The 21,627-nt window shown below is 37.4% G+C and overlaps 2 protein-coding genes across 2 annotated transcripts; both read left to right on the top strand.

Moving 5' to 3' along the window:
- Window positions 1–826: 826 nt before the first annotated feature.
- Window positions 827–21,097, top strand: LOC133987762 (uncharacterized). The gene is made up of 7 exons (XM_062427205.1): window positions 827–909; window positions 17,394–17,455; window positions 17,758–17,934; window positions 18,923–19,021; window positions 20,599–20,636; window positions 20,735–20,854; window positions 20,935–21,097. Exons 1-7 carry the CDS (start codon window positions 827–829, stop codon window positions 21,052–21,054), a joined length of 699 nt encoding a protein of 232 aa, XP_062283189.1. The 3' UTR covers window positions 21,055–21,097.
- On the top strand, window positions 6,193–13,077 carry LOC133987203 (uncharacterized). Its single transcript, XM_062426489.1, has 7 exons — window positions 6,193–6,545; window positions 9,055–9,101; window positions 9,386–9,538; window positions 10,714–10,812; window positions 12,191–12,228; window positions 12,324–12,434; window positions 12,525–13,077. The coding sequence occupies exons 1-7, from the start codon at window positions 6,193–6,195 to the stop codon at window positions 12,609–12,611; spliced, it is 888 nt and encodes a 295-aa protein (XP_062282473.1). The 3' UTR covers window positions 12,612–13,077.
- Window positions 21,098–21,627: the final 530 nt, after the last annotated feature.

The raw sequence follows: 21,627 nt of genomic DNA, 5'->3' as shown, positions 1-21,627 counted from the left end.
ACTTCCTGTCAGCAACTCAATCTGTCTGTGACTTGTAGCTACAGCAGTGTTTTCTGTACAGTGTAACATGCAGACTGCCAGCTAATGTCAATCAAACACTGATACACACAAATCAACTTGTTCTTCATTCTAATACAAAACTACTAATAATATATTTAAAAATATGTTGACATTATTTTGACTGCATAGAGGGATACTTACATGTTTTTTTATTAATTTAAACTAACAAATGTATTGTAACAGCAGTAGTTAGTGGGAGTGTGTTATGTTGCTAATAGAAGAAAAGAGTGATTATACAGACAAGTTTATTTGTATAACAGCAACAGACAATTCAAAGTGCTTTAAATAAAACATACAAAAGAAAAGACAAAATGTAGAAGAAACACAAAACTTCATAAAAAGACATCTGGAGAAATAAAAGACAAATGAATGAGGACAAATATGTAATTTAAAACATTTAAATTGAATCAAATCATCAGAAAAATGTGAGAATTAATGCTGCATCAATCGAGTCCTTCCTGACAGAATAAATCAAGTCAAATCACAGACTGGTTGAACTGGGCAGCTCCCAGTGTGACTCTGTGGATCAGTGTGGAAATGTTATTTACTGACTGTTGATTTGTTTTTTTTTCCAACAGTGCTGCAGGATGGAAACATTGGTCTCATCAATGCACAAATCTCCTTTTATACAAGAACTGAAGGACAAAGTATCACAGTTAGATGTTCCTTTACTAAGACTGGAAGCAGGAAGTTCTTCTGTAAGGACGGATGTCAACAATACATTCTACAAATGTATGGTTACAGTTATCAAAGAGGCAGATACAGCATGATATATTATGAGACAAGTACAGGAAGTCGTCTGTCTGTGACCATCACACAGCTGAGAAAAGCTGACTCTGGACGTTATTGGTGTGGTTTTTCCAGTTACGATTTGGGTCCATACCAGCAGTTTAAGATCATCGTCACAGATGGTGAGTTTCTACTGAAAGTCATGAAAATGTTTCTTCATGTGTCTGGAGGTCAGAGGAAACATTTTTCTGACTGAAGCTGATATTTTAATAACCTGATATTTGGTCTAACTAATCACTGTGAAGATTGATACAGTAAGTGTTCATTTACTGTCTCAGTGTTTTTAGGAATAAAAATAATAAACTGACTATTTCAATTAAATGTTACCATCGTTTTTATAAGCAGCCGGTCAGCTAAAGTAGCATTTTATTTCTCTCATCAGGATTTATTTTGTATCAGTGTGTTTCTTTTTTATTGTTCACAGCTCCATTCACCTCAAATCCAAACGTGACTGTCAGACCTGCCCCACCACCACCACCAACAACAACAACAAAAACAACGACACAGAGTTTCACAAGAAGCTCTGCATCTTCATCATCTTCCACTGAACCCACTGAACAGTCTGATGGAGGTTCAGGTACATTTACCTTTGGAACTTTACTGTAATGAACAAAACACTTCAAATATCTTTCATATTTTAAGGTCCTCAGTAGCAGTACAATAATTGTCAATATCATAACCAGCTTCATGAAGTCGTCACCTGGAATGATTTTCTATTTACAAAATTCAAGATTCACTTTATTGTCATTTCTGAGTATTTGCATCACAGAATGAGACGAAATACTGTTTCTCACTAGCTCCTGTCATTTAATGCAGTGCATTAAAAAAAAATATATATATATAAATATATACATATATATATATATATATATATATATATATATATATATATATATATATATATATATATATATATATATATATATATATATATATATATATATATATATGTGTACTAAAAATGATAATATCTAAAATAAAAACCAAACAAATATATCAGACACAGTTGTATTGTGTCAGTGTAGTGTTGGTATGCAGCAAATAGCTCTATTCAACTGTTCTAATAATCCATATTATGACAGAAACTGATCAACTAAATAAATAGAAACAATAGTCCATCATTACTTTAAGACATGAAAGTCAGTCGATCCAGATAATTTTAAGAACTTTGAAAGTTTCTTTAAGTCAAGTTGCAAAAACTATGAGGACTGTCCTTTCTGAGAGGTTCTTCAATGAACCTTTTTGAGCTGAGAAGGTTCCTCCACAGTGGCAATGAGGCAGAACCCAAAAGGTTCCTCAAGGCTCTTCTGCTGCTAAGAGTGCAGGAAAGGAAGACCAAGAGTTACCTCTGCTGCAGAAGATGAGTTCATTACTGTTAACAGCTTCAAAAAGCAGCAATTAACAGCAGCTCAGATTAGAGTTATCTTTGTAATGGAGATGGTTTGAGATGAGCTGGACCACAGCGTGAAGGAAAAGCAGCCAACAAGTTCTCAGCATATGTGGGAACTTCAAGACTGTTAGAAACACATCTCAGGTGCCTTCATCATAAAGCTGGCTGAGAGAATGAAGAGTGAGCAAAGCAAAACGTGGCTAATGTGATGAATCTGAAATTTAACACAATATACTTTCTTTGTTGCTACATGATGATATTAAATGTGTTGTTCATAGTTTTGATGTCTTTCTTATTGTTTAATAAAGAAAAAACCCATAAATGAGGAAGTGTATCCAAACTTTTGACTGGTCCTGTGAATATAATGACAAACTAAACAATGTTTGTCGCTGTAGACCACAAACCTGTTTCTACTGTTTAATCTACAACAGGTGTGCCGCTGTACGTGGGTCTGACTCTGTACTTCTTCGTGCTCCTGTTCTCCGTGGCTGTGCTGATACTCTGCAAGAAAAGAGCCTCTAAACCCAAAGGTGAACATCTGAAACCATTTCTAACAAACATTAAGACTGTTTCATATTTGTGTCAAACAAGCTTTCACATGTGAGACAAATATTCTCTCAAACTATGTGCAGTTTGTACTCAGCTGGTTAATTTTAAAGATGAATAATATTCCCTAATGTTTCAGGCAGAGACACAGTTTGCCTTCACAATAGTTTAAAACTGACCAAATTATGTTCAGACTTTTACACCATCAACCAGCCCTGGTCCCTCCTCTGTTAGTCGATGTTAAAACAATGGAGGCTTCAGCATTTCTTTGGATCAGTGATCTCCAGACTGCTGTGATGACACAGTGATAAAACAGCATGAGATTAATCTACAGTTGGAAACTATATAACATGTCAAACTAAAATGTGATGCTTCATCACTGCTGGTCTCATTTTACATTAAATGTTGTCACAGTTCACGTCATGATTTATCACAAAGTTAAATACTAAGTTTATAAGATGCAGGTGGATGTTTGTTCAGTTGTATTATAACGTTTAAATGAAAGTGTAACACACACACACACACACACACACACACACACACACACACACACACACACACACACACACACACACACACACACTGAAATAGACATGTTCCAATTATGTTAAAGAGTCATTTTAGTGTTGATTAAAACAAGTTTTTGTCATAATCCTTATTTAATGATGTTACATTTCATGTGTATGTTACAGCTAACCCAGACTATGGGGTTAATTGTAACATTTCCCTCCTTGTGTTTGAGACTAAACCATGCATTTTCTGTTTGTGTTGCAGAGTTAACAGCTGCACCACTTAAAGTCTGAGTAAAGTCAATTCATTGATTTACTTCTAAACATATTATACATGTTGGAAAAATGGTTACAGAAAACATGTGAAAAGGCTGATAACTATGCAGTACTGAATTGTGGAGATAGAGCCTTAAACTGTTTCTCACCCTCTCATTTTTCCTGATTTCTGAGCCTGAAAAAAAGGGCTACCCCGTGACGTAGTGGCCCCTCCCCTACTATATAAGACCGAGAGTCTGCTCTCCTCAGTGGTTAACCTGCCTAGTGGCCAGTTATTGTTACTACATTTAACACTACTACTACTACAGTCTCCAGTTAGCCAGTTAGCTGAGCTAGCCGCCGAGTTAGCCACCGAGCTAGCAGCTGAGCTAGCGGCAGAAAGCTCTCAGATGTAGCGTCCATGTTTCTGGTAGAGGTGGTGACTTTGATTGACAGGTGACACTTGGTAGGGGGCGGGGTTACAGCGAACTCGGAGGGCGCTCCCACAGTGTTTGGGAGAAGAGAAAGAGGCTGATTTTTACACAACTTTGAAGCCTAATTTCGATTTTTTTAATCATTCAAATTTGGCAGGGTGGTTAACAACACACTTTTCTGTGGTATGTCAAACTCAGAATACATATTTATTCTTACTTTACACAGACTTTAATAGCAGACACGTGTCATTAGTTTGCATCACATTTGAAAGCACTATTTTAAAGGAACTCCAAGCTGCAGACAGAAAGGTCAACCATGCCTGGTCTCCTCTACTTATTCTAATGATCCTCTTGTTTTTCAGAACATCCTGAGGAAACACAGTGTGCTAATGTCACAGAGGTAAGTTTAAGTGAATGTGCGACATCTGAGCATTGTTAGTGTTTGTGAAACCAGCTGATATTAATACAAACCAAACCTGTCTTCTTCTTCTGCTGCAGACCAGACGGATGTATGAGGAGATCAGAGAGGATCAGAGCAGATCTCCTTCAGTCCAAACCTTTGCTGTGTATAGCGTAGCCACTGCCTCAGCATCCCGTCCTCTGAGCAAAGTAAGAAATGTTTGTAAAGAAAAAAATTTCGTTATTAAGACTAAAATAGTCTATAAGAAATAAACCTTGAGCTCTTTCTCTTCTTCCAGACTGAAGATGAGTGGAGTGAAGTCGTCTATACTTTCCAACAGAGCTGCCTCCTCACTCAGCAGCGCCCCCTGTGGTCAGGCCGAAAACGTTATCTACTCTGCACCTCGGAGACGCACTGATGCCAAAGTAGATTCACAGCCTCTGTACTCAACTGTTACTTCACCTCAGCAGAAGCTTTAATGCTGCTGACATCCTGTTTCCTCCAGCATGCTTCAGGTTAAGACTTTTACTACTTCAGTCAACCTAAAAGAAGCTTGAGGAGTAAGAATGGATTTTAATGTCTGTGGATGATAACTGTGAGGTTTACATAATAATGATGATCCACTTTGAATGTTTCTGCTTACATCTGTAGTTTTATGACATAGTTGATGTATCTCCATTTGACTCTGTCACTTCATTAGTAGTGGCGCTGCTAATGTAGAGGACTCAGACAAAACTTTGCAGTATTTCTAATGTTTCTGTTATTTATATACTGCTATGATGTTGGATATCTATGTTAAACATGCTTAAACTTACAAAACTTACAAAAAGTGAATATTTGTAGAAATGCTCCCTGCAGAGTCAAAGGCGAGAGCATCAACCTGCTCTGAACTCTTTGTTGTGATGCATTTATTACAACAGGTGAAGATTAATGTTTCTGCAAACTGCATCAGAGTTATGAATGTGCTGCTTTTCTATTTTTGAAATATTCAACCTTTTATGGCTGCAACTAGCAATTCATTTTATTAACCATTCTGCGGATTATTTCCTTGTTTTGTCCATAAACTTAAAAAAAACAACAGTGAGAAATGTTTGTTATATTTTCTAAGATCTCATGGTGATGTCTTAAAATGTTTTGTTTTGTTTGATTAAAAGTCCAAAATGCAAAGAAATTGAGTTTAATTTCATGTATGACACTGAAAAACATCAAATCATCACAACTGAGAAGCAACCACAATGTTTATTCTTGCTTAACAAAATGACTGTTCCCAAAAAAGCCAGTCTTTGTGGACCTGACTGATAGGTATAGAGTAACTTTATTGATCCCTCTAGGGGGAAATTAAAAATTGACATAACAGTATTCTCAAAAGGAAAATCAAAATTAAAAATTAAACTAAAATTGAATAAAATAAATAGTAAAAATCTCAAAATACTATATACAATAAATATATAAAATAAATAGTGGGAGTGGGAGGTCTGATGGCTGATGGTATGAAAGAGCCCCCCAACCGCTTTGATGGATGAGTCTGGCTGAACGTGCTCCTGAGCCGCCTCAGCTCAGCATAGAGAAGATGAGAGGGATTGTCTATGATAGCTTCCAGCTTTCCTCTCATCCACCTCTCCCTCTCTGCCTCCACACTGTCCAGTTCCATCCTGACTACAGAGCTGCTTTCCTCACCAGCTTAGTTAGTTTATTTGTCCACATCTGTTGATGCCCCCTCCCCAGCACACTGTGGCAAAGAAGACCAGCCTCCCTCCCACATTTGACCCTCATCAGTTTGCTTAAAGAGCTGATAGATCCACCTGGAACATGAAGATGCTCGTCATTGACTCTAGCTCAACATTTAATACCATCATCTCAGACATCTTAACCAGGAAACAACAAGATGTAGACCTCTCCATCTCCACCTGCACATGGATCAAAGACTTCCTCACAAACCGCCTGCAGAGAGTTAAAATTGGCCCTCACATCTCCTCCTCCATCACACTAAGCTTTGGCGAACCCCAATGTTGTGTTCTCCTCCTCTTGTACTCCTTATACACATACGACTGCACACCAGCCCACTCGTCCAACACCATAACCAAATTCGATGATGACACAACTGTCCTCGGCCTCATCGCTGGGGAAGATGAGTCAGCATATAGGGACGAGATTCAGAGACTGTCTGATTGGTGGAAGTCAATCTACTTATCTATCTAAAATAATTATTTCATAATAGAAAACATTGCACTAATCCTTGCAGCTCTGAAACCTTGCATGCATTTGCAGAGCTGCAGTATAAATAAACAGGGGGAGGAGAGCAGAGCTGTGTGTGGTTGTTTGGAGGAGGGACTCCATCATTTAGAGAAGTGAGCGATTTAGAGAAGTGAGAGAAGAAGAGAAGTTCCTGGTTTGCAAGTGAAGACGGAAGAAAGGATTAAACTATCAGAGCGTAAGATGAAAGTTTGTCGCACTTTGATCTGCTTTTTCTTCCTCAGTGAGTACATTCACTTCTTATTTCTTTATATTATGTTATGTTCTTTATTTAAAGTTGGGGTGAGGGATACATGTGAACACATTTCTGTGGTTAAACATGATGAACAGTCACTTTAAGATGTCAATCATTAGCAGCACTTGTTGTAACATTGAAGGGTTTACACACTGAGAATTATCAGTAATTCTTGTTATTTTTGCATGCAAACAGGTTTTACTTCAGTTCATTTGACAGTTTGTGAGTCTTTATAACAGTGACAGTAGAGCGTAGACAGGAAACAGACAGGGCTCTGTGGGGAGAGGCCGTAGTCAACCACGGATGTGGAAGTTATGTTGCGTCTTGGTCAATGAGCTACCGGCTTGAAGCTGTGAAAAATGTCTTGTCATGCGGAGAAACTCAGAAAAATAATGTACTTCTATGTATTGAAACAGGATGTGTTTGGTGAATCTGATGATGTGTTTCATTTAGTTTTATATTCTTTTTTCCTCCAACTGTGTGAAAGTGTTAAAGAGAAATGAACACAGCGCACAGGTGGTCGAGTGGTTAGAGGGCATCCCACATACCTGTGCTGCATGTCACCCCCCCCCCTCTCCTGTTTCCTGCCTGTCCACTGTTATAAAGGCGTCTGTGCCGAAAAAACGTTTAAAGGAATAAATATACAAATGAAAATAATTTGGATCAGTGACTAAAATGTTGTTTTGAATGAACTTTTTCGATTGATATACTTTGTTTGTTCAGTTAGGGACAATCATTCAATCATATTTCATATTATCATTCAAATAAAAAAGGAAAAAAACATATTCTAAATAATTAGATTTAATGAATACATTGTCTAGTTTTACATGATTACAATTAATATTGTTCCATCATCCCCTTATGTAGCTGGAGCAGAGGACAAAGGGTAAATTACATCACTTTACTGCCTTTAAAACCAGGAAGACAACACTAATGCTATATTATGATATTACAATATTCAGAATTTAAGAAGATATCTAATTTCATATCATGATATTAATATAATATCGATATATTACAGCTACAGTTCTTATTTCAATTCAACCATAGACTGTATATAAGAAATGGACGTAACATCCGTGACGTCCCCATTGGTTTGTGGACTGCTTGAAGAAGGCTTTAAACTAGCGATTGAGACCATAAACACATTTTGAAAACGTTTACTGAGGTTAGAAATCAAGTGAGAAGTTGGTGAATTCTCCATTGACTTGTATAGAGACGGAAGTCCTTTTGACACCAAAACGGTCGCCCCCTGGTGGCCTTTTGATAGAATGCAGTTTTAAGTTACTTCCGCGTTGGCCTCATTTCAGAGGACCGGAACTCCCCGCCTGAATTCAACATATAAAATCAATAACAACAAAGTGGACTTTAAAGAGGGATAATTGAATGTTATTTTACCTCAACTTTGTTTTTGTTTTATTTTACTAATTGCTATTTTACTTTATTACTTTTATTTTACAATAACTAATGTATTGTAACAGCAGTAGTTAGTGGGAGTGTGTTATGTTGCTAATAGAAGGAAAGAGTGATTATACAGACAAGTTTATTTGTATAACACATTTCAGCAACAGACAATTCAAAGTGCTTAAGATAAAACATAAAAGGAATCAAAGAAAAAATGTAAATGAAACACAAAACTTCATAAAAAGACATCTAGAGAAATAAAAGACAAATGAATGAGGACAAAGATGTAATTTAAAACATTCAAACTGAATCAAATCATCAGAAAAATGTGAGAATTTATGCTGCATCCATCGAGTCCTTCCTGACAGAATAAATCAAGTCAAATCACAGACTGGTTGAACTGGGCAGCTCCCAGTGTGACTCTGTGGATCAGTGTGGAAATGTTCATTATTGACTGTTGATTTGTTTTTTTTTCCCACAGTGCTGCAGGATGGAAACATTGGTCTCATCAATGCACAAATCCCCATTTATACAGGAACTGAAGGACAAAGTATCACAGTTCAATGTTACTTTACCACGACTTCATGGTGGAGATACTTCTGTAAGGACGAATGTAAACAATACATTCTGACAACGTATGGTGGCAGTGCTCAAAGAGACAGATACAGCATGAGATATTATAAGACTAGTATATATACAAGTACAGGAAGTGGTCTGGATGTGACCATCACACAGCTGAGAAAATCTGACTCTGGACGTTATTGGTGTGGTTTGTCCAGTTACGATTTGGGTCCATACAAGCAGTTTGAGATCATCGTCACAGATGGTGAGTTTCTACTGAAAGTCATGAAAATGTTTCTTCATGTGTCTGGAGGTCAGAGGAAACATTTTTCTGACTGAAGCTGATATTTTAATAACCTGATATTTGGTCTAAATAATCACTGTGAAGATTGATACAGTAAGTGTTCATTTACTGTATCAGTGTTTTTAGGACTATTTCAATTAAATGTTACCATCGTTTTTATAAGCAGCCGGTCAGCTAAAGGAGCATTTTATTTCTCTCATCAGGATTTATTTTGTATCAGTGTGTTTCCGTTTTATTGTTCACAGCTCCATTCACCTCAAATCCAAATGTGACTGTCAGACCTGCCCCACCACCACCACCAACAACAACAACAAAAACAACGACACAGAGTTTCACAAGAAGCTCTGCATCTTCATCATCTTCCACTGAACCCACTGAACAGTCTGATGGAGGTTCAGGTACATTTACCTTTGGAACTTTACTGTAATGAACAAAACACTTCAAATATCTTTCATATTTTAAGGTCCTCAGTAGCAGTACAATAATTGTCAATATCTTAACCAGCTTCATGACGTCGTCACCTGGAATGATTTTCTATTAACAAAATTCAAGATTCACTTTATTGTCATTTCTGAGTATTTGCATCACAGAATGAGACGAAATACTGTTTCTCACTAGCTCCTGTCATTTAATGCAGTGCATTAAAAAAAAATATATATATATAAATATATATATATATATATATATATATATATATATATGTGTACTAAAAACGATAATATCTAAAATAAAAACCAAACAAATATATCAGACACAGTTGTATTGTGTCAGTGTAGTGTTGGTAAGCAGTAAATAGCTCTATTCAACTGTTCTAATAATCCATATTATGACAGAAACTGATCAACTAAGTAAATAGAAACAATAGTCCATCATTACTTTAAGACATGAAAGTCAGTCGATCCAGATAATTTTAAGAACTTTGAAAGTTTCTTTAAGTCAAGTTGCAAAAACTATGAGGACCGTCCTTTCTGAGAGGTTCTTCAAGGAACCTGTTTGAGCTGAGAAGGTTCCTCCACAGTGGCAATGAGGAGGAACCCAAAAGATTCCTCAAGGCTCTTCTGCTGCTAAGAGTGCAGGAAAGGAAGACCAAGAGTTACCTCTGCTGCAGAAGATGAGTTCATTACTGTTAACAGCTTCAAAAAGCGTTAAAGTTAGCTTTGTAATGGAGATGGTTTGAGATGAGCTGGACCACAGCATGAAGGAAAAGCAGCCAACAAGTTCTCAGCATATGTGGGAACTTCAAGACTGTTAGAAAAACATCTCAGGTGCCTTCATCATAAAGCTGGCTGAGAGAATGAAGAGTGAGCAAAGCAAAACGTGGCTAATGTGATGAATCTGAAATTTAACATAATATACTTTCTTTGTTGCTACATGATGATATTAAATGTGTTGTTCATACTGTTGATGTTTTTCTTATTGTTTAATAAAGTAGAAAAAAATGGAAATAAAGAAAAAACCCATAAATGAGGTAGTGTATCCAAACTTTTGACTGGTCCTGTGAATATAATGACAAACTAAACAATGTTTGTCGCTGTAGACCACAAACCTGTTTCTACTGTTTAATCTACAACAGGTGTGCCGCTGTACGTGGGTCTGACTCTGTACTTCTTCGTGCTCCTGTTCTCCGTGGCTGTGCTGATACTCTGCAAGAAAAGAGCCTCTAAACCCAAAGGTGAACATCTGAAACCATTTCTAACAAACATTAAGACTGTTTCATATTTGTGTCAAACAAGCTTTCACATGTGAGACAAATATTTTCTCAAACTATGTGCAGTTTGTACTCAGCTGGTTAATTTTAAAGATGAATAATTTACCCTAATGGTTCATGCAGAGACACAGTGTGCCTTCACAATAATTTAAAACTGACCAAATTATGTTCAGACTTTTACACCATCAACCAGCCGTGGTCCCTCCTCTGTTAGTGGATGTTAAAACAAAGGAAGCTTCAGCATTTCTTTGGATCTTCTCCAGACTGCTGTGATGACACAGTTATAAAACAGCATGAGATTAATCTACAGGTGGAAACTATATAACATGTCAAACTAAAATGTGATGCTTCATCACTGCTGGTCTCATTTTACATTAAATGTTGTCACAGTTCACGTCATGATTTATCACAAAGTTAAATACTAAGTTTATAAGATGCAGGTGGATGTTTGTTCAATTGTATTATAACGTTTAAATAAAAGTGTAACACACACAGACACACATACACTGAACTAGACATGTTCCAATTATGTTAAAGAGTAATTTAAGTGTTGATTAAAAGTATTTAATACCATAATCCTTATTTCATGATGTTACAACTAACCCAGACTATGGGGTCAATTCATTGATTGACTTCTAAACATATTATACATGTTGGAAAATGGTTACAGAAAACATGTGAATAGGCTGATAACTATGCAGTACTGAATTGTGGAGATGGAGCCTTAAACTGTTTCTCAGCCTCTCATTTTTCCTGATTTTCTGAGCCTGCAAAAAAGGGCTTGGTCCCTCCCGTACTATATAAGACCGAGAGTTCGCTCTCCTCAGTGGTTAACCCGCCTAGTGGCCAGTTATTGTTACTACATTTAACACTACTACTACTACAGTCTACAGTTAACCAGTTAGCCGAGCTAGCAGCTGAGTTAGCCGCCGAGCTAGCCGCCGAGTAGAGGTAGTCACCACCCCTACTGTTTCTGGTAGAGGTGGTGACTTTGATTGACAGGTGACACTTGGTAGGGGGCGGGGTTTCAGCGAACTCAGCGGGCACTCCCACAGCGTTTGGGAGCAGAGAAAGAGGCTGATTTTTACACAACTTTGAAGCCTAATTTCATATATTTGGCGATTTTTTTTAATCATTCAAATTTGTCAGGGTGGTTAACAACACACTTTTCTGTGGTATGTCAAACTCAGAACACATATTTATTCTTACTTTACACGGACACATGTCATTAGTTTGCATCACATTTTGAAAGCACTATTTTAAAGGAGCTCCAAACTGCAGACAGAAAGGTCAACCATGCCTGGTCTACTCTACTTATTCTATTGATCCTCATGTTTTTCAGAACATCCTGAGGAAACACAGTGTGCTAATGTCACAGAGGTGAGTTTAAGTGAATGTGCGACATCTGAGCATTGTTAGTGTTTGTGAAACCAGCTGATATTAATATAAACCAAACCTGTCTTCTTCTGCTGCAGACCAGACGGATGTATGAGGAGATCAGAGAGGATCAGAGCAGATCTCCTTCAGTCCAAACCTTTGCTGTGTATAGCGTAGCCACTGCCTCAGCATCCCGTCCTCTGAGCAAAGTAAGAAATGTATGCAAAGGAAAGAAATGTTGTTATTAAGATTAAAACAGTCTATAAGAAATAAACCTTGAGTTTGTTTTTTTCTTCCAGACTGAAGATGAGTGGAGTGAAGTCGTCTATACTTTCCAACAGAGCAGCCTCCTCACTCAGCAGCGCCCCCTCTGGTCAGGCCGATAACGTTATCTACTCTGCACCTCGAAGACGCACTGATGCCAAAGTAGATTCACAGCCTCTGTACTCAACTGTTACTCCACGGCAGAAGCTTTAATGCTGCTGACATCCTGTTTCCTCCAGCATGCTTCAGGTTAAGACTTTTACTACTTCAGTCAACCTAAAAGAAGCTTGAGGAGTAAGAATGGATTTTAATGTCTGTGGATGATAACTGTGAGTTTACATAATAATGATGATCCACTTTGAATGTTTCTGCTTACATCTGTATTTTATGGCGTAGTTGATGTATCTCCATTTGACTCTGTCACTTCATTAGTAGTGGCGCTGCTAATGTAGAGGACTCAGGCAAAACTTTTTAATTCCCACTGTATAACAATAATTTCCAAATCAGTTTTAGAGTAACATTGAAGTTAAAGCGTTAACAAAATTAAGATGATGATGATGAAGATGATTTGACTGATAGCATAGCATTCTTTTCAAATTTTCACAATGATATCAATATTGTGAATTATTTTCGCCACGATAATCATGTAAATAAAATCTGATATTGTGCAATTCTGCACAATCTAACATCTGGACAACATTTTATCTGGTCTCGACTTCCTCCACTGGTTACCAGTAAAACATTGAATAGATTTTAATATTTTTTTTATTTTATATATATATATTGCTATGATGTTGGATATCTATGTTAAAAATGTTAAAACTTACAAAACTTGAAAAAGTGAATACTTGTAGAAATGCTCCCTGCAGAGTCAAAGGCGAGAGCATCAACCTGCTCTGAACTCTTTGTTGTGATGCATTTATTACAACAAATGAAGATGAATGTTTCTGCAAACTGCATCAGAGTTATGAATGTACTGCTTTTCTATTTATGAAATATTCAACCTTTTATGGCTGCAACTAGCAATTCATTTTATTAACCATTCTGCGGATTATTTCCTTGTTTTGTCCATAAACTTAAAAAAAACAACAGTGAGAAATGTTTGTTATATTTTCTAAGATCTCATGGTGATGTCTTAAAATGTTTTTTTTTGTTTGATTAAAAGTCCAAAATGCAAAGAAATTGAGTTTAATTTCATGTATGACACTGAAAAACATCAAATCATCACAACTGAGAAGCAACCACAATGTTTATTCTTGCTTAACAAAATGACTGTTCCCAAAAAAGCCAGTCTCTGTGGACCTGAATGATAGGTATAGAGTAAGTTTATTGATCCCTCTAGGGGGAAATTAAAAATTGACATAACAGTATTCTCAAAAGGAAAATCAAAATTAAAAATTAAACTAAAATTGAATAAAATAAATAGTAAAAATCTCAAAATACTATATACAATAAATATATAAAATAAATAGTGGGAGTGGGAGGTCTGATGGCTGATGGTATGAAAGAGCCCCCCAACCGCTTTGATGGATGAGTCTGGCTGAACGTGCTCCTGAGCCGCCTCAGCTCAGCATAGAGAAGATGAGAGGGATTGTCTATGATAGCTTCCAGCTTTCCTCTCATCCACCTCTCCCTCTCTGCCTCCACACTGTCCAGTTCCATCCTGACTACAGAGCTGCTTTCCTCACCAGCTTAGTTAGTTTATTTGTCCACATCTGTTGATGCCCCCTCCCCAGCACACTGTGGCAAAGAAGACCAGCCTCCCTCCCACATTTGACCCTCATCAGTTTGCTTAAAGAGCTGATAGATCCACCTGGAACATGAAGATGCTCGTCATTGACTCTAGCTCAACATTTAATACCATCATCTCAGACATCTTAACCAGGAAACAACAAGATGTAGACCTCTCCATCTCCACCTGCACATGGATCAAAGACTTCCTCACAAACCGCCTGCAGAGAGATAAAATAGGCCCTCACATCTCCTCCATCACACTAAGCGTTGGCGAACCCCAACGTTGTGTGCTCCTCCTCTTGTACTCCTTATACCACCTACGACTGCACACCAGCCCACTCGTCCAACACCATAACCAAATTCGATGATGACACAAATGTCTTCGGCCTCATTGCTGGGGAAGATGAGTCAGCATATAGGGACGAGATTCAGAGACTGACTGATTGGTGGAAGTCAATCTACTTATCTATCTAAAATAATTATTTCATAATAGAAAACATTGCACTAATCCTTGCAGCTCTGAAACCTTGCATGCATTTGCAGAGCTGCAGTATAAATAAACAGGGGGAGGAGAGCAGAGGTGTTTGTGGTTGTTTGGAGGAGGGACTCCATCATTTAGAGAAGTGAGCGATTTAGAGAAGTGAGAGAAGAAGAGAAGTTCCTGGTTTGCAAGTGAAGACGGAAGAAAGGATTAAACTATCGGAGCGTAAGATGAGAGTTTGTCACACTTTGATCTGCTTTTTCTTCTTCAGTGAGTACATTCACTTCTTAATTCTTTATATTATGTTATATTCTTTATTTAAAGTTGGGGTGAGGGATACATGTGAACACATTTTTGTGGTTAAACATGATGAACAGTCACTTTAAGATGTCAATCATTAGCAGCACTTGTTGTAACATTGAAGGGTTTACACACTGAGAATTATCAGTAATTCTTGTTATTTTTGCATGCAAACAGGTTTTACTTCAGTTCATTTGACAGTTTGTGACTAAGTCTTTATAACAGTGACAGTAGAGAGTAGACAGGAAACAAGGGCTCTGTGCAGAGAGGCCGTAGTCAAACCACGGATGTGGAAGTTATGTTGCGTCTTGGTCAATGAGCTACCGGCTTGAAGCTGTGAAAAATGTCTTGTCATGCGGAGAAACTCAGAAAAATAATGTACTTCTATGTATTGAAACAGGATGTGTTTGGTGAATCTGATGATGTGTTTCATTTAGTTTTATATTCTTTTTTCCTCCAACTGTGTGAAAGTGTTAAAGAGAAATGAACACGGCGCACAGGTGGTCGAGTGGTTAGAGGGCATCCCACATACCTGTGCTGCATGTCACACCCCCCCTCTCCTGTTTCCTGCCTGTCCACTGTTATAAAGGCGTCTGTGCCGAAAAAATCGTTTAAAAGGAAGAAATATACAAATGAAAATAATTTGGATCAGTGACTAAAATGTTGTTTTGAATGAACTTTTTCCATTGATATACTTTGTTTGTTCAGTTAGGGACAATCAGTCAATCATATTTCATATTATCATTCAAATAAAAAAGGAAAAAAACATATTCTAAATAATTAGATTTAATGAATACATTGTCTAGTTTTACATGATTACAATTAATATTGTTCCATCATCCCCTTATGTAGCTGGAGAAGAGGACAAAGGGGAAATTACATCACTTTACTGCCTTTAAAACCAGGAAGACAACACTAATGCTATATTATGATATTACAATATTCAGAATTTAAGAAGATATCTAATTTCATATCATGATATTGATATAATATCGATATATTACAGATACAGTCCTTATTTCAATTCAACCATAGACTGTATATAAGAAATGGACGTAACATCCGTGACGTCACCCATTGGTTTGTGGACTGCTGCTCGGAGGCCAATAGTTTCGGATCTGAGCAGCGCCATCTTGAAAATTTCAGGTGCATGCCGGGAAAAATAAAAACATGGATTCTACTTATATGGGCATCAGGAGGAGCATGAGGCGCCCTCCTGAACCTGTGAACCAATCAACCTGTCAATCACGACGTAGCCACGCCCTAATGCATACCCTGCTTTATCGTCACATATAAAATCAGGGAGGCCAAAATGTCCCAAATGAACATCATACTGCATTGAAGAAGGCTTTAAACTAGCGATTGAGACCATAAACACATGTTGAAAACGTTTACTGAGGTTAGAAATCAAGTGAGAAGTTGGTGAATTCTCCATTGACTTGTATGGAGACAGAAATCCTTTTGACACCAAAACGGTCGCCCCCTGGTGGCCTTTTGATAGCATGCAGTTTTAAGTTACTTCCTGCGTTGGCCTCATTTCAGAGGACTGGAGCTCCCCTCCTGAATTCAACATATAAAATCAATAACAACAAAGTGGACTTTAAAGAGGGATAATTAAATTTTATTTTACCTCAACTTTGTTTTTGTTTTATTTTACTAATTGCTATTTTACTTTATTACTTTTATTTTACAATAACAAATGTATTGTAACAGCAGTAGTTAGTGGGAGTGTGTTATGTTGCTAATAGAAGGAAAGAGTGATTATACAGACGTGTTTATTTGTATAACACATTTTAGCAACAGACAATTCAAAGTGCTTAAGATAAAACATAAAAGGAATCAAAGATACAATGTAAAGGAACACACAACTCCATATAAAGACATCTGGAGAAGTAAAAGACAAATGAATGAGGACAAAGATGTAATTTAAAACATTTAAATTGAATCAAGTCATCAGAAAAATGTGAGAATTTATGCTGCATCCATCGAGTCCTTCCTGACAGAATAAATCAAGTCAAATCACAGACTGGTTGAACTGGGCAGCTCCCAGTGTGACTCTGTGGATCAGTGTGGAAATGTTCATTATTGATTGTTTTTTTTCAACAGTGCTGCAGGATGGAAACATTGGTCTCATCAATGCACAAATCCCCATTTATACAGGAACTGAAGGACAAAGTATCACAGTTCAATGTTACTTTACCACGACTTCATGGTGGAGATACTTCTGTAAGGACGAATGTGAACGATACATTCTGACAACGTATGGTGGCAGTGCTCAAAGTGGCAGATACAGCATGAGATATTATAAGACTAGTATATATACAAGTACAGGAAGTGGTCTGGATGTGACCATCACACAGCTGAGAAAATCTGACTCTGGACGTTACAGGTGTGGTTTGAGGAGTTACCATTGGGGTCCACACAAGCAGTTTAAGATCACCGTCACAGATGGTGAGTTTCTACTGAAAGTCATGAAAATGTTTCTTCATGTGTCTGGAGGTCAGAGGAAACATTTTTCTGACTGCAGCTCATATTTTAATAACCTGATATTTGGTCTAACTAATCACTGTGAAGATTGATACAGTAAGTGTTCATTTACTGTCTCAGTGTTTTTAGGAATAAAAATAATAAACTGACTATTTCAATTAAATGTTACCATCGTTTTTATAAGCAGCCGGTCAGCTAAAGGAGCATTTTATTTCTCTCATCAGGATTTATTTTGTATCAGTGTGTTTCTTTTTTATTGTTCACAGCTCCGCCCCCTTCAAAACCAAAGTCGACTGTCAGACCTGCACCACCAACAACAACAACAACAACAACAACAACAACACAAAGTTTCAGAAGAAGATCCACATCTTCATCATCTTCCACTGAAACCACTGAACAGTTTGAACAGGAGAAAACTGAGACAACAACAGATGGAGGTTCAGGTACATTTACCTTTTGGAACTTTACTATAATGAACAAAACCCTCCAAATAGTTTTCATATATTAGGTTCCTCAAAGTAGCCACTGTTTGTTATATAAAAAAATTAAAATATATATATTCATAAACATGTACTAAAAATGATCATACCTAAAATAAAAACCAAACAAATATATCAGACACAGTTGTATTGTGTCAGTGTAGTGTTGGTAAGCAGTAAATAACTCTATTCAACTGTTCTAATAATCCATATTATGACAGAAACTGATCAACTAAATAAATAGAAACAATAGTCCATCATTACTTTAAGACATGAAGGTCAGTCGATCCAGATAATTTTAAGAACTTTGAAAGTTTCTTTAAGTCAAGTTGCAAAAACTATGAGGACTGTCCTTTCTGAGAGGTTCTTCAAGGAACCTGTTTGAGCTGAGAAGGTTCCTCCACAGTGGCAATGAGGAGGAACCCTAAAGGTTCCTGAAGGAAGACCAAGAGTTACCTCTGCTGCAGAAGATGAGTTCATTACTGTTAACAGCTTCAAAAAGCAGCAATTAACAGCAGCTCAGATTAGAGTTATCTTTGTAATGGAGATGGTTTGAGATGAGCTGGACCACAGCGTGAAGGAAAAGCAGCCAACAAGTTCTCAGCATATGTGGGAACTTCAAGACTGTTAGAAAAACATCTCAGGTGCCTTCATCATAAAGCTGGCTGAGAGAATGAAGAGTGAGCAAAGCAAAACGTGGCTAATGTGATGAATCTGAAATTTAACATAATATACTTTCTTTGTTGCTACATGATGATATTAAATGTGTTGTTCATAGTTTTGATGTTTTTCTTATTGTTTAATAAAGTAGAAAAAAATGGAAATAAAGAAAAAACCCATAAATGAGGAAGTGTATCCAAACTTTTGACTGGTCCTGTGAATATAATGACAAACTAAACAATGTTTGTCGCTGTAGACCACAAACCTGTTTCTACTGTTTAATCTACAACAGGTGTGCCGCTGTACGTGGGTCTGACTCTGTACTTCTTCGTGCTCCTGTTCTCCGTGGCTGTGCTGATACTCTGCAAGAAAAGAGCCTCTAAACCCAAAGGTGAACATCTGAAACCATTTTTCTAACAAACATTAAGACTGTTTCATATTTGTGTCAAACAAGCTTTCACATGTGAAACAAATATTCTCTCTAACTATGTGCAGTTTGTACTCAGCTGGTTAATTTTAAAGATGAATACTGTTCCCTAATGGTTCAGGCAGAGACACAGTGTGCCTTCACAATAGTTTAAAACTGACTAAATTATGTTCAGACTTTTACACCATCAACCAGCCCTGGTCCCTCCTCTGTTAGTGGATGTTAAAACAATGGAAGCTTCAGCATTTCTTTGGATCTTCTCCAGACTGCTGTGATGACACAGTGATGAAACTACATGAGATTAATCTACAGGTGGAAACTATATAACATGTCAAACTAAAATGTGATGCTTCATCACTGCTGGTCTCATTTTACATTAAATGTTGTCACAGTTCACGTCATGATTTATCACAAAGTTAAATACTAAGTTTATGAGATGCAGGTGGATGTTTGTTCAGTTGTATTATAACGTTTAAATGAAATTGTAACACACACACACACACACACACACACACACACACACACACACACACACACACACACACACACACACACACACTGAAATAGACATGTTCCAATTATGTTAAAGAGTCATTTAAGTGTTGATTAAAACAAGTTTTTGTCATAATCCTTATTTCATGATGTTACATTTCACCTTGGGGTATGTTACAACTAACCCAGACTATGGGGTTAATTGTAACATTTACCTCCTTGTGTTTGAGACTAAACCATGCATTTTCTGTTTGTGTTGCAGAGGTAACAGCTGCACCATTTAAAGTCTGTGTCAAGTCAATTCATTGATTTACTTCTAAACATATTATACATGTTGGAAAATGGTTACAGAAAACATGTGTAAAGGCTGATAACTATGCAGTACTGAATTGTGGAGATAGAGCCTTAAACTGTTTCTCAGCCTCTCATTTTTCCAGATTTTCTGAGCCTGCAAAAAAGGGCTTGGACACTCCCATACTATATAAGACCGAGAGTCTGCTCTCCTCAGTGGTTAACCTGCCTAGTGGCCAGTTATTGTTACTACATCTAACACTACTACTACTACAGTCTCCAGTTAGCCAGTTAGCTGACTGGCTAGCTGCCGAGTTAGCCGCCGAGCTAGCAGCTGAGTTAGCAGCAGAAAGCTCTCAGACCTAGTGTCCATATTTCTGGTAGAGGTGGTGACTTTGATTGACAGGTGACACTTGGTAGGGGGCGGGGTTTCAGCGAACTCGGCGGGCACTCCCACAGCGTTTGGGAGCAGAGAAATAGGCTGATTTTTACACAACTTTGAAGCCTAATTTCATATATTTGCCAATTTTTTTAATCATTCAAATTTGGCAGAGTGGTTAACAACACACTTTTCTTTGGTATGTCAAACTCAGAACACATATTTATTCTTACTTTACACGGACTTTAGTGGCAGACACATGTCATTAGTTTGCATCACATTTTGAAAGCACTATTTTAAAGGAGCTCCAAACTGCAGACAGAAAGGTCAACCATGCCTGGTCTACTCTACTTATTCTAATGATCCTCTTGTTTTTCAGAACATCCTGAGGAAACACAGTGTGCTAATGTCACAGAGGTGAGTTTAAGTGAATGTGCGACATCTGAGCATTGTTAGTGTTTGTGAAACCAGCTGATATTAATACAAACCAAACCTGTCTTCTTCTTCTGCTGCAGACCAGACGGATGTATGAGGAGATCAGAGAGGATCAGAGCAGATCTCCTTCAGTCCAAACCTTTGCTGTGTATAGCGTAGCCACTGCCTCAGCATCCCGTCCTCTGAGCAAAGTAAGAAATGTATGTAAAGAAAAGAATTTCGTTATTAAGACTAAAATAGTCTATAAGAAATAAACCTTGAGTTTGTTTTGTTCTTCCAGACTGAAGATGAGTGGAGTGAAGTCGTCTATACTTTCCAACAGAGCAGCCTCCTCACTCAGCAGCGCTCCCTGTGGTCAGGCCGAAAACGTTATCTACTCTGCACCTCGGAGACGCACTGATGCCAAAGTAGATTCACAGCCTCTGTACTCAACTGTTACTTCACCTCAGCAGAAGCTTTAATGCTGCTGACATCCTGTTTCCTCCAGCATGCTTCAGGTTAAGACTTTTACTACTTCAGTCAACCTAAAAGAAGCTTGAAGAGTGAGAATGAATTTTAATGTCTGTGGATGATAACTGTGAGTTTACATAATAATGATGATCCACTTTGAATGTTTCTGCTTACATCTGTAGTTTTATGACATAGTTGGTGTATCGCCATTTGACTCTGACACTTCATTAGTAGTGGCGCTGCTAATGTAGAGGACTCAGGCAAAACTTTGCAGTATTTCTAATGTTTCTATTATTTATATACTGCTATGATGTTGGATATCTATGTTAAACATGCTTAAACTTACAAAACTTACAAAAAGTGAATATTTGTAGAAATTCTCCCTGCAGAGTCAAAGGCGAGAGCATCAACCTGCTCTGAACTCTTTGTTGTGATGCATTTATTACAACAAATGAAGATTTATGTTTCTGCAAACTGCATCAGAATTATGAATGTACTGCTTTTCTATTTTTGAAATATTCAA

The sequence above is a fragment of the Scomber scombrus genome, chromosome 10 (assembly GCF_963691925.1).
Source record: "Scomber scombrus chromosome 10, fScoSco1.1, whole genome shotgun sequence".
In the NCBI taxonomy this organism is placed as follows: Eukaryota; Metazoa; Chordata; class Actinopteri; order Scombriformes; family Scombridae; genus Scomber; species Scomber scombrus.
Note: the sequence above shows the minus strand (reverse complement) of the source record. Positions and strands in the feature narration are given on the sequence as shown.

Excerpts from the sequence above, each read along its gene's own strand:
- LOC133987762 (XM_062427205.1), top strand. The coding sequence starts at position 827 with ATGATATATTATGAGACAAGTACAGGAAGTCGTCTGTCTGTGACCATC. Across the intron at positions 19,022-20,598 it reads AAGAGCCTCTAAACCCAAAG|AACATCCTGAGGAAACACAG; the intron begins GTGAACATCTGA and ends CTTGTTTTTCAG. Across the intron at positions 20,855-20,934 it reads CTCTGAGCAAAGTAAGAAAT|ACTGAAGATGAGTGGAGTGA; the intron begins GTATGTAAAGAA and ends TTGTTCTTCCAG.
- LOC133987203 (XM_062426489.1), top strand. The coding sequence starts at position 6,193 with ATGAAGATGCTCGTCATTGACTCTAGCTCAACATTTAATACCATCATC. Across the intron at positions 6,546-9,054 it reads AGGGACGAGATTCAGAGACT|TTACGATTTGGGTCCATACA; the intron begins GTCTGATTGGTG and ends TGGTTTGTCCAG. Across the intron at positions 9,539-10,713 it reads ACAGTCTGATGGAGGTTCAG|GTGTGCCGCTGTACGTGGGT; the intron begins GTACATTTACCT and ends AATCTACAACAG.